At 40.5% G+C, this 13,121-nt stretch overlaps 1 protein-coding gene across 5 annotated transcripts in view; it reads left to right on the top strand.

Moving 5' to 3' along the window:
• The window catches only part of LRP1B (LDL receptor related protein 1B), a 1,609,743-nt gene that overhangs the window by 905,316 nt on the left and 691,306 nt on the right, over positions 1–13,121 (top strand). For all 5 annotated transcript variants that reach the window (XM_019480601.2, XM_059727405.1, XM_059727406.1 and 2 more), the window contains 2 exons: positions 1,181–1,400; positions 5,009–5,198. In XM_019480601.2, coding sequence (XP_019336146.2) covers positions 1,181–1,400; positions 5,009–5,198 — 410 coding nt within the window. The remainder of the gene's footprint in view (positions 1–1,180; positions 1,401–5,008; positions 5,199–13,121) is intronic.

The raw sequence follows: 13,121 nt of genomic DNA on the forward strand, positions 1-13,121 counted from the left end.
TGTCAAGTGCCACCTTGCCCTGCCTTCTACCAAATGCATTGTACATACTCTTTCTCTTTTCATTGAAGTCAAAGCTGCTTCTATGATTACAGCTAATTATTTGAATACCATGTTTTGCTAAATTAGGACTCAACTCCTTGCCAGTACAGACCCACAGTGCACTGTTTGATAGCTTGCAGAGTAAAGAATTTGGAAGGGCATGCTCAGTTTGTCCCATGTTCTAAAGCAAAACATATATATAAAAAATGTTGTTTAAAAAAAAAAAAAGGTGCTAGAAGTTGTACTGTATTAACGCATGCATTTCTGATACTACTATCAGAACAATGTATTTGGAGTTAAGTCACAAAAGTTCTCGATATCATATGAAAGGAATAGAGAAAATTCAGGTGAAAAATGAAAATTAGATTTCTCAAATACTATATGTGAGGATAGGAAATATAATGAGAGACTTTTTAAACAAACCTTACTGGCAGATTTTTTTAGCATTCAAAGAATAAATGTTGGAGACTTAAAGGCTTTGAATATATCTATGCTAAAACGCCTACTGTGTCTTCCTGTTTCTGAAAAAAAGTGTTTTAAGGGGAAGCAAATCATAATAGTATTTTATGTAAGTTTGAGGCTTTGAAATGGTATTGAAATGGTATTCAGAGTTTCAAGGTCACTTAACCTGCAGTTATTAAACTTGTGTGCAGTTAACTCATCCTGTGTGGGTTTTTCAGTGGTATTAAGCTGCAATAAAAGAAGAGGCAGATAATTTGCATTAGGAAGACAAATTAGACTTGGCCAAACAATACCAATACAAGTCTGCTCCTTGGAACAAAGTCAACCCAATTGCTGGTCTTAAAAAAATTCATAAGTCAGATGAGATTAAATAAAGTCTGGAACAGCTCATTAATAGTACTCTGACTTCTCATGTCAGTCAACCCACTTTTTAATCACATAATTGATTAATTTTGTGTGTATTGAACAGTGCTGAAATGACACAGAACCAAAGGGACTTTTTCTCTTGCTGTAATTGCAGCTTTTCATTTAAAAGCAATACTAGAAAGAAATATTCATGCAAAAGACTCAGTCAAATGAGAATCATTATGTTCAGTTACAAACTTTTGTTGAAGGTCTTGTACAATATAAATCAGGTGATTCAAATGATATCTTAATGGTCCTATTTATGCTTTTATAGCTGGATGTATTGGACAGACTGGGAAGAAGATGAAATAGATGACAGCGTGGGAAGAATTGAGAAGGCATGGATGGATGGCTACAACCGGCAGATTTTTGTGACATCAAAGATGCTATGGCCAAATGGTTTAACTCTGGACTATCATACCAATGTGTTGTACTGGTGTGATGCCTATTATGATCACATTGAAAGAATATTTTTGAATGGAACTGACAGAAAGGTAAAAGAAAAGTGATGCTGTTTTGCCCACAGGCTTCCCCTTTCACTGAACCATATTACATTATGTTAAAAATATTTTTCCAGCTTTTTTATTTCTTCCCTCTGTGGCTTTATAAGTATACTCTGTGGGGTGCCCAGCAGCAGCAGCCCTGAAATGTGGTTGGTGCTCTCCTACAGGAGACCATGTTCTGGCCTGAAATTTTCTTCTTAGTTTCAGAAGCAGAGATACAAAGGTTTGTTTTTACAGTCCTTCTTTTCCTCCCATGTGGCAGTGAATTATGCTGGGATTGAGTCACCCAGCCATATCGTGCCTTCCAGTAAGGACAAATTTAATGCTGTTATTTTGGCTCTGCCAGAGGAAGCCTTTCACTTGGCTCATTTGGTACATAGGCTTCCCATGGAATATAAGGGTTCCTGTTTCAGTCTCTTTTGTAACATGCAGCAGACACACACTTAACACAGCTGAGTTAATAGATGAGGGATCTTGCTAATTGGGTGCGTCAGGTTCAATAGCTAGATACAAATTGAGAGATACAACAGTTGCTTTGTTATTACAGAAGCTGCCAGAAGTAGCGCAGTAGCTTAGATTTCAAGGGCACAACACCCATGTCAAAACACTGAGTTTGGAAAATGAAATCCACCCTATAAAATTGGACCAGGTATTTCCCCTGGGGTTATTAGTACAGACTATGTGGTGAAATAACAGGCACAAGCCATTTTTTCCCATTGAGCTGAACGGTAGTGCCACGAGGTCTAAACAGTCATAGATATTATGACCTCTCTTTCATGCTGGACTGTGGCTGTCTCGCTTGCTAGCAACCAACATAAATTACAGCTGACATGAAGACTGTCCTCACCGGGCTGCTTTCCTGACATTTCTTTCCTTGCAGCCTTGTATTTCTTAATTTGCATCTTTTAGTCTGTCTTTTAAAATGTTTGTGCTAGCCTATCTGTTTCATTTCTGTCATATTTGTGCTCTTCCAGTGGCACAAAGAGGATGGCAAATTAATTTACCAGTGCAGGTAAGGATTCCCTTTTATGATTTGCCCTCTTCCTCAGCCCCATTGCTTGTCCCAGCATTGGGAATATATATGTGGGGGGAAGGAAGTGCCATGGCCAGAGATCCTTGAATTCTAGCAGACTTGTGAATGGCAGAGGAGCTCTGCAGCTGGCATTCCTTGCACTAGCTTTGAGCTACTACATATTTTACTCACGGCTGAATTGCTCCCTCCCTCCCTCCCTCAAGGTTTGATGAATGCAAAGGAATATCTCCCCATTTGAGTCTTACTTTGCAGAGTATCTTGGCTGCATTCAAAGATTTTGGTGGTATAAAAAACAAGATGTTTTAATAAGAGGTTTTGTGTGTAAACAGTAAACATTAACATCCTCAGTCCATCATTATAGCTGGAAGACATTTTTCTGTTGAAACTGCTCTTCGGTGAATTTTTGGGGGGGGAGTGGGGGGGAGGTTGTTGTAGTTGGTATTGAAAAGCTGACGCCTGCCAAAATAGTTTGTTTTGAATCACTGCTGTGATATCTCAGAGTTGTTTGTCTCATCTCACCATTTTTCTCCAGGGGGCAAACTGCTTGGGTGCATTTGATTTCCCATGATGCACCATGGGCTTCATCTCCCTTCTCTAAGAGGGGCACTCTGGGAAAAGGAAATCAGAACAGAAAGGAACTTGTAGAGGGGGACTGAGGGCTTGAGTCACTCGAATTACAATTCCCAGGAGGCACTCCGAAAACAAATTTTCCCAATGATTTTTCCAATGATTTTGGGTTTGAGATTTTTTTTGGTTTGTTTTTGGCATTTGAATTTTCAGCAGAAGGCAAAAATAAGTGGCAAGTTTAGTGGGTTTTTTTGTTTTTAATTTGTCAAACTTTGCTGCAGAAAAGCATCCATTGCTTATACACAAAGCTCTTGGGTGAGATGGATATTTTTTATTACACCAACTGAATAGCAACAAAAAATCCTTTCTTTGCAAGCTCAGGGCACATACATCCTTCTTCAGGCTGAGGAGAATTCAAAGATTGTAAAAGTCCTTCTAGGGAGAAAAGAAACTCTGTTTCGCACAGGGGAGGTAAAAGGTGGAAGTTTTTCCCCTTGGGTATTTCGGAGTCTTTTTGTGAGAGTATTGCTCTGTGATGTGCAGATTCATCCCTGGAGGTGTCCAATGTCCGAGGCAGACAAGGAGGTGAAAAATCCTTCTTTCTTGGTTCGCAATGAAATTTATTTTTCCAAACATCTAAAATATGATATCTTCCATGTTTCAGAGATCTAGGTTGTAGCCATGTTGGTCTGAGAAAAAGAGATACACAAAGCTCTTGGGTCAGAGGTGATACATTTTATTACACCACATGCCCTAAAGCTTGCAAAGAGCAGAATTTTTTTTGCTACTATTTAGTTAGTCTAATAAAAGATATTGCTTCTGACCCAAGAACTTTGTGTATCTCTTGTTCTCAGACTAACATGGCTACAACATAGATCCATTGCTTATAAGCACCCCTCCTTACCATGCAGTTGTGGGTGTGCGAGAGGCTACAACTACCATTAAGGAATTCCTGAGACTGGAACTTGTGGAGTCATTTAATGGAGATAGGGCTTAAAGTATTGTTTTCACCCACAGCCCCAGTAACGAAACAAGTGACAAGTATGCATCTAAGAAATGAAGGAAAATCACTGGATTTTATTTGAAAGCTGTCTGTATTTCTGGACACCATTAAATAGTCTTTCTTGCTGCAGTCACTCAGTTCAGTTTAACAATACTGAGAGTAATGACTGCAGACTTAGTAGTTAGATATTAGTAGGGGGAAAAAAATGAACGTGGGAGGATAAAAGTTGGCAAACTAAGTAACCTTGTTTTGTACTATCTATATTTTGCTTTTGAAAGAAACAAGCATACCAAATTCAAACTCAGGTGTGAGAGAAGCAGATCCCAGGCAACTCCTGCAATATGTGGGATTTGTGTTTACATATACTGATACTAGAAATATTCAGTAGTGTCTTATAAGCAGAAATCATTCTTGGAACATTTTTGTGGAATGCAGCCTAAAATATCCAATGAATGATATATCACTAGCATACAAGGCAACAGGAGATATATTTACAGCTCATTCACAGCAGACTGCTACTAAGAAACAAGTCATACCATTTACTCCTGCTCCACATGCACCATTTATGGAAAAACATTGGTGTGAGGCATCCTTTGTCATGCTCCAAAAAGTGGCCAGAAAAGATTTTTATACCATGAGTGCAAGTGGAGCTGGAGTGAGTTGGTGTGGGCTTCTTTCTTCAAGTTCAGGCTCATCTTAGAGGAATGTAGATGTACCCACAGAGGTACCTTGAGACAAGGCAGGATTGATATGTATTATCATGCCTTTTACAAAGTGTTCTTCAAATTGTGTGAAAAGAAACATTTGAGATACTAGCATGTCAAATGGTTTTTAACATCTTACTATTTAATACCTTGATTTTATTGAATTAAATCTTTATAAGTATTGACAAAGTTGTTCTTGTATGTGCCTTCTCTTTTCTCTCCATCTCTGGAATGTGAACCTCTTAAACCATTTGATAGTCAGTTTCTGATCGATACTTTCTGTTAATTGCAGGTAGTCTGCAGTGGAAAGGAACTGAATCACCCTTTTGGCCTGTCACATCATGGAAATTATATTTTCTGGACAGATTATATGAATGGCTCTATTTTCCAGTTGGATCTAGAGACAAGGAATGTAACACTATTAAGAAGTGAAAGACCACCTCTTTTTGGACTTCAGATTTATGATCCCCACAAGCAGCAAGGTATTAACAATGTATAGTTTCCCTATAACATTTCCCATCAAACAAGATGACAAATAGGCATATAAAAATATATATTTTTTCATACTTCCCCAGTATCTAGAGGTAACCATCTGGTTAAAAAAAAACCACAATGAAAATATGGATTATAAAGGGATATAAAGATATTTTATGGAGTTCTAATCCATTTGTTATAGGGGTTCCAATCTATTGCTCATTTTACTTCAAACTACAGCATAGAATATTATATACAATATTGCAATATTAACTATAACTGCAGTTATAGGATGGATTTTTTTTTTATGGATTTCAGTTTCCCTATGCATGTAGAACAAACTGAGGAAACCCGACATACATTAGATAATGCATCACTTCTATTTGATTTTATAAACGTATTATTCTATCTGCTTTTTTGTGAGAGATAACAGACCTTAGAGAAAGATCACAAATACAAGTCCTAGTTGATGAGTTAATTTACAGTCATGTGGTGACACTATCCCATTCCTTCCTATAGGAAAAGTACCAGCTTTAGTGGTGGGTTAAATAGTTTGATTACTGAAAACACAGATCTCCAAAAGATAAAAGGGGATATGTGTTACAGTATTCATTTTAAATACAAAATTATACAATATTGGAATTTAGAAATGTATGTAGAGAACCTCAAAAGAATAGAATCAGATCTATAAGGCTATCATTCATCATTTAGTGTATGCAATAAAAATAGATTAATTCTTTCATTTTCACAGATCAGTCTCCCAGGTTTGGCTTGCTCATTCTTCTGTTGTATGAAACAGCATCTCTACTTTTCATATAAAAATGGGAACTCAAAATGAAAGCTAGCATGTCTATGTGTATAGATGGATATAAATGCTGTACCTCTCATAATAATTTTCTAGCATAAGCCATGCTCAGTCACAGCGATCAACATATTACAACAGTGATTATCATGGTTCATAGAACAGATCATCCATTTGTCATTTTCTAATCTCTCTGAATGCACCCCTTTATGGTTTAGGCCACATGTTTTGACATATCTTTGAGTTAAGTTTTATTATGCTCCCACTCTTTGTCTGCAACCTGGGTATAACCATCCAAATGTTTTTGGTTCGAAGTGTATTGGCAACATCTGTTACTATATTTATTATGCCAACACATTGCTGCCAACATTTACACTATCCAGGGATTTGACTGTTTCGGTCCTGTTTCTTTGCCACCAGCATCTAGAGACAACCTGGAGACCTCTAAGAGGTCAACTTCTCTTTTAGGGGAGAAAGTCTTTTTTCCTGCTCTGCCTCAGAATCCAAATGTTGTTCACTTACCTGCTGGTCCTACGAGTGGGCTTTGCTCCCTGAGGAGCTCCTCAGCCAGTCCTCTCAAATAAAACACAGTCTTTAAAAAACTAGCAAGCAAACAAAAGAAAGCCCTTCTATCTGTCCCAGACACTAAAAGAGAAACACCTTTTGGGTCTGGCCCCAGTACAGCAATTTGGCTCCTTCTTGAAGCAAGCTGTTGTGTTCACAGCTTGCTTTCTCCTCTCCTACATACTCTTCTGGGATCTTTCTAAAGATCCTAGTAGGACGCTCCCTGCCTATCCAAATGGCCTGTAATGGGGTTCTCTGAACAGGGCTGACTCTTCCCTCTTAGACTGGCAGACTGCCCTGTGAAATGATCTCTTTTATGATCAATGTGTTTCAGACAGATCCTCCAGAAAGAGGGGTAAAAGTACATATAGAGTCTAGGGAAGAGATTCTAGGATCTCCTGAATAGGATTCCCATCCTTGGTGGCTGACATTTTACTTCTACAAACTATGTTCATGGCCTTCATCAGCAGAGTAGTGGGCATCCTGTTACAAAGAGGTGGCTATATCAGGAACCACTTTTTCTGCTGTATCAGAAACTAAATTGCATTCCTGCAGGAGTCATCAGTAGTACTCAAAATTAGTAACTGGTATTTCACCACCTCTGGCTGTTGAGGAGATACCCAGCATGAACCTGGTGAGGTCACTGATATCTACATTTCATCATCATCATCATTACCATCACCACCTTGAAAAAGTTGTGTACCGTTGCTTGTACACTCAACAACATTTCCTCTCAGAACCTGCTTTGCAGAATGGCAGACATTTGCTGTTCCATATCCAGATTGTTCAAAAAGAAAGGACTTGCTTGAGGTTTTTTTTTACACGTGTCTTCCTGACAGATTTATAATATGCCAAAAAGAGAATATAACTTGCTTAGCTTCTATGGCAGCTTCCAACTTCTGTATCTTGAACTAAAAAAAAAGTTCCATTTATTGGATTTAAGCAGTAGTGCTCAACCTTTCTGCCCCATGAGCCAGATGAATGTCACAGGGCCAGTCCATAGGCCAGCTCTCTTGTGGGGTCAGCATGCAGGGTTGGGTCCCATGTGCCTGCATCAGGCCCTATGTCACCCCTGGCCCACCATGTCTAAATTGGGCATGACTCTGCACCCACATTGTGCTATGAACTACCCCAGCCCTGCATGCCCAATCTAACATGCAGGATATGGCTCTTTGGCTTTCAGAGCTCTTCCCAGGTCTGGAAATTTGGCAGCAGAGGTGCAGTAATTAATACTGCCACCACTGCCCCATTGCCAAATTTTCAGACCCATCAGGAGCCCAGTAGGCCAGATGACACAAGCCCATTGGCTGGATCTGGCCCGCAGGCCAAGGGTTGAGCATCCCTCTATTTGAGTGTCAGTTTTCAGATCCATTATCTGTTTCTTTAACTGTTACTGCAGCTAAAGAAAGGGCAAGGCTCCAGCTATTAAAATCAACCTCAAAAGGCAAGAAGCTGGACAATATGACAGGAAAAGCTGCTCTTCTGCCACCTTACAATTTCAGATACCTACTATCAGGCTCTCTCATTGCCTTATTTCAGTTAGTGAAGAGCATCAGATTTTTTTTCGATAAGATCTCAGTGGGGTCTAGGCAGGTCTTCAAACAATCAGTTGTGAAGGAACAGCTAGATCTTCACTGAAGGTAGCTAGAAATGCTACTGATACCACATCTACACTGTCATCAATCAGAATGCCGCAGCATGATGCCAATCCTCTTAAATAGCCACAGCAGTCCAGAACTGTCTTGAAAATCTTCACTGTGACAAAAGCAATGTTTTTATCTCAAAAAATGATGGGGCATTTCATATACTTACGGAGGTTTTGGTGTCCTGATGACTGAATTTGTGTTTTGGGGGACTCAGGGGTTGGATGTATATGCTCATCAATTCAAGAGGAGCTTATGTCATCATTAATAACTTTTACTTCATTTTGCCAGTCATATTGAAGGGCATCTAAATTCTCTTAAGGAAAAAAGCATTCACAGGAGACCTACAGCAATAATCACTATTAATAGACAGTTACCTCTTTAAAGCAGTCTGTTTTATGGGCGTTATATTAGCACTCAATCTAAGATTCCCTGTTGGGGAACATTTGCATTATTTCAGGAAGCAGTATATCAAAACAATACTTTTACCAACTAACAGTTGATAGAAATAATACAGGGAAAATACTCTGTACAGTTTAGGGACCTTTTACTCTTTATCTTCATACTTACCTCTTCTTTATTCAATGACCTTTCTCTTAGGATTTTATTACACCAATAAGTACCGTCCTTTCCTAAACTTTGATTAAGAGAAATGGTTTCTTCTCAGTTTTGGGAGTTTGCTCATCTCCAGAAGGAAGCTTGCACCCCTTTCCATGTATAAATAAACTAAACATCTTCATATGTCAGTTAAAATAAAAAATGTTGACCCTAGCTTTCATAATTCTAACTTTTGATAACCTAGGTAGTTTTACAGCATCCAGATATCATCAGGTGCTTCCACCAGGCCTCTCTCTTGATTGAATCAAAAGCCATAGTCAGGTCAATGAAGGCCATGTAAAGATCTCAGTTTTGCTCATGGCACTTCTCCTGCAACTGTCTAGTAATAAAGATACCCTGACTCACTGCTGCAGTCTTGGGCACAGCATCTGCACATGTGCCATCAACTGTAGCAATTTGAGCATCTACACATGCCATCGAGGTGCTGTGATAAATTCCAGGGCAAACTGTGCCAGAGTTTATCACATTGCCTTAATGCAAGTTTGGGCAAAATACAGTTCATGGTCCACTTGCAGCCCACCAGGCAATTCGTCTGGTCCATGGGTGGGCGCCCACCAATTAACTGTATCTTACCTGGCCCCCAGCTCTCACTGCTGCACTCCCAACCTCACCCATGGGAGGGCTCCGGCTATAGCCAGCGCACACAGCTTCTGGGCTGAGAGACAAAGGAAAATAGCTGTGACCTGATATCACTAGGATTTACTCCTTCCCCTGGAACCATTTGCCACATCTTCAGTAAACACAAAGATCTTGGATTGGCTTCCTCAATCATCTGTGGGCCTAACAATGACTTTCCTATTTACCAGAAGACAGTTATCCTTGTATCGAGGGGCTGTTGATGACAATGAGTTTTGCAGCTCTTGAGCTTCATGTCTATCATTCCAGCATGTGGATGCTGTTTAGATTCCATAGACTCTTGGTTTCTTGTATATGTTTCCTGAGACAGTTAATCCCATCAGTCTCAAGAAAGATCAAATGGGACTCTGCATTGGTTGTTGGTTTAGTTCAAGCTTAAGAACTAGAGATCAAGTGAACATCCAGATACCTCTTGTCTCGCCTTCTAAACATTACTAGTAGTATGATATGAACATACCTCTCTGGACCTAGCTTAATTGCATCCTGCAGCAGGCAAATTGTCTGGGTTATGGGGAAAAAAACTGCTACAAAGATGTGGAGACTATTCTGACTCAAAATAGAAAAGATTCTACTAGTTCTGTGTGTGCAGGCCAATGAATTATTTTTATGTGATGTCATTTTATTACAGCCTATCCCTAGTAAATTCTGGCTCTCTTGCCCTTGTATATTTATTCTCTCTGAAGGCTTGTGGACTGTCTCATGTTTCCTGCATATTTAGTACCTACTTCTACTTATCATCTGTGATTCAAGACCCTACAATTTGCTTTCCTCCTTCAATGGTCAAGTTTCTTAAGAGACTTCCATAGGAATTTCCTCCAGTCTAAGAATTACCCCCATCCTTGACACACTAGTTCTGTCTTCAAAGGCTCTTTGATTCAGACAAATTACTGTGTTCTTTAACTCATCCTTTGTCACAGCTATACAGACATGTATGAACTGCAAATTATTATCATTAGTTTACAACATAACATTTTCATAGAAGCAAGGTTATACTTAGACTGTACTCTAACTTCCTCTCCAAAGTTTTTTTTCAGGAGAAAGCAGGGGGTCATTCTGTACAATTTAGATATCACCTAAAAATCATGTAGATCAGGCCCTAGATTATTTGTTAGCTAATCTGAAGATTAGGCTGTCAACCCAACAATTACCTAAGTACGTAGTAGAGGGTATTGAGCTGCACTGTAAGCTGGGTAATTTCAGTTCAGGTTAAAGTTCACTCCTCCAAAAAAAGACCCCAAAACCTGGTGGCTTCTTCAGCCTTTTCAGATTGGAATTTATATGTATGTAGGTCCACCTACTTTTGCTAAATATTTCTGTAGTATGAACATCTTGATCTATGCTCATTTTGGTAGAGTATGCTTCTACCCTCCTCTACAACTATCAAGTGCTTTTGAGTCATCAGAAGTAAAAACAAAAGCATACAGCTGAACATTCAAAGAAGAAAAAGAAGTTAATTTTCTGCACAGTGCCTGGATTTCTTGAGATATGTGATTCATGGCCAGCTCTCCTTTCCATATTACTAATGAGTATAAAACAGAGGTGAGCAAACATTTGGGTTGGAGAGCTACTTAATATGTTTTGGTGAGCTGTTGAAGGTGACGCGCGCGCACACACACACACACACACACACACACACACACGTGCGCGCACGCTCCCTGTGTGGGCACTGGATTCATGACCCAGATACTAGGGGTGTGTGAAGCGAACAGTATTCAATTCAGATTTAGATTTGGCCCAATTCAGGGGACAGTAATTTGATTTGCTGGTTTGGATCACTGTCCCAATTTGATTCAGCCAAATCTGAAGATTTGATTCTGATTCAGAGAATCAGCAATTCAGCCATAGACACAGCTGTATATGTTTTTTCTACATACTTTGAGGTACAAGGCGTGGCTTGTGAACACTGAGATGGTGGGGCAGATGGAGCATCCCATGGAAGCATGTGGCGGGGGCCCATGCAGATGGTGGTAGACCTGGAAGTGGACCAGAAATACTTCTGGTCCACTTCTGAGCCCACTGCTGAGTGCACCTGGTACCTCCTGTACCTGTGAGGTTCAATGATGAGCTACAAGGGGACCCCGGGTACCCCCGCAATCCCAGGAGCCACCAGTTGCCAAGTTGGGGGGCAAAGGGGGTCCCCTGCATGCTCTGTGACGGACCCAGAAGTGGATCAGAAGTACTTCTGATCCACTTCCAGGTCCACCACCGAGCATGAGGGGGACTCCCCCGTGCTCCCGTGGGATGCTCCATCCGCCCCACATTCCCAGCCTTCACAAGCTGTGCCTGGTACCTCGTGGTACATAAATATATATATATAAATCTGTGTCTGTGGCTGAATTATTTTATCTCTCTGAAAAGAATTCAGAGAGATTAATGGGTCTCCTGATTTGATTGGATTCAGAGATTCAGCCACCGAATTGGACTGAATCTCCTCTGAATCGAATCAGCAACTGAAGCTTTGTACAGTCCTATGAGATTCCTTGTTCTGGGAAGACCCAAATGCCCCTGACCACAACTTCTTCCATTCAATAATAGGCAAATTTTATTTATATACAGTGATAGCATATAAGAATAATGCAGGCAAGGCAAACAAAGTCTCCCACTCCCCAGTTTTATATTTGCCAGTCGTAGGGCTATCACAGAGGAAAGGTACATCTGACCAGTACGCAAGCGTCACTCTGTGGTTCATTCTTGAATGACAGATGTCAACAGAAGCCTGGAGGCCGAGGGCCGAGGCCCACCCATCACTCAGTGGGGTGGGTTTGACAGTCTGGTGGTACACCCTCTGTCCATGGTGGCCCCTTGGAGCCCTTTGCTACTCTAAAATCCCTCTTTTTGTATCCCTTTTCTCCTCTGATGATTCTTCATTCCCAGGTATTATTGAGTGGTCTTCCTGTGGTCACCATATTGTCCATGTTCTGTTTTGTCAGCATATTCCTTTGTTTCCCAAACCCATCACATGCACACATCTTAATTTGGGCATTTACTGGTGTCTTAATTAGGGCATTCCCCAGCCTCCTAATTTGGTCCATCCACCAAAACTGGAAATCCCAGGGCTCTGCTGCTGGTCACTGTGATGTACCACCTTATCTCATGGTATGGAACAGTGTGGTACATATCTTCAATTTCCCAGCCTGTTTATGCTCGCTTGTCCATTGGCCTCAGACGTGGTGTCTGCCTTGTAGGAAACTGTGTCACAAACATGCTTTTAGAAACAAATTAACCCTTGGTGTTTCATAGATTCATAGAAGTTAGGGGCTGGAAGGGGCCTCATGATATCATCAGGTCCAGCCCCACTTCTATAAGGCAGGAAACACTGCTGAGGTCAGATGACCCCAGTGAGGTGTGCATCCAGTCATCTTTTGAAGATCTCCAGGAAAGGTAACTGTACCATCTCTGGTGGGAGTCTGTTCTAGACTCTGGACACACAGACCATAAGTAAGTTTTTCCTTACATCTAATCTGAGGAATATTCCTCTGGACCATTGTTCTAATACAATATCTGCTTTAAATACAAACCAGTTCCCTAAAGCAAATTTCTAAATATCATTTTCTAGCCATCACCCTGCATTCAGGTCAGAGCTGGCACCAGAGTAGCAATGGAAGGGGAAGCATAAACCCACCTGTGGCTCTAGCATGCCCTGGCCCACCGAGGCAAGAGTCGGCAGC

This window comes from Alligator mississippiensis, chromosome 4, assembly GCF_030867095.1.
Source record: "Alligator mississippiensis isolate rAllMis1 chromosome 4, rAllMis1, whole genome shotgun sequence".
NCBI lineage: Eukaryota > Metazoa > Chordata > Crocodylia > Alligatoridae > Alligator > Alligator mississippiensis.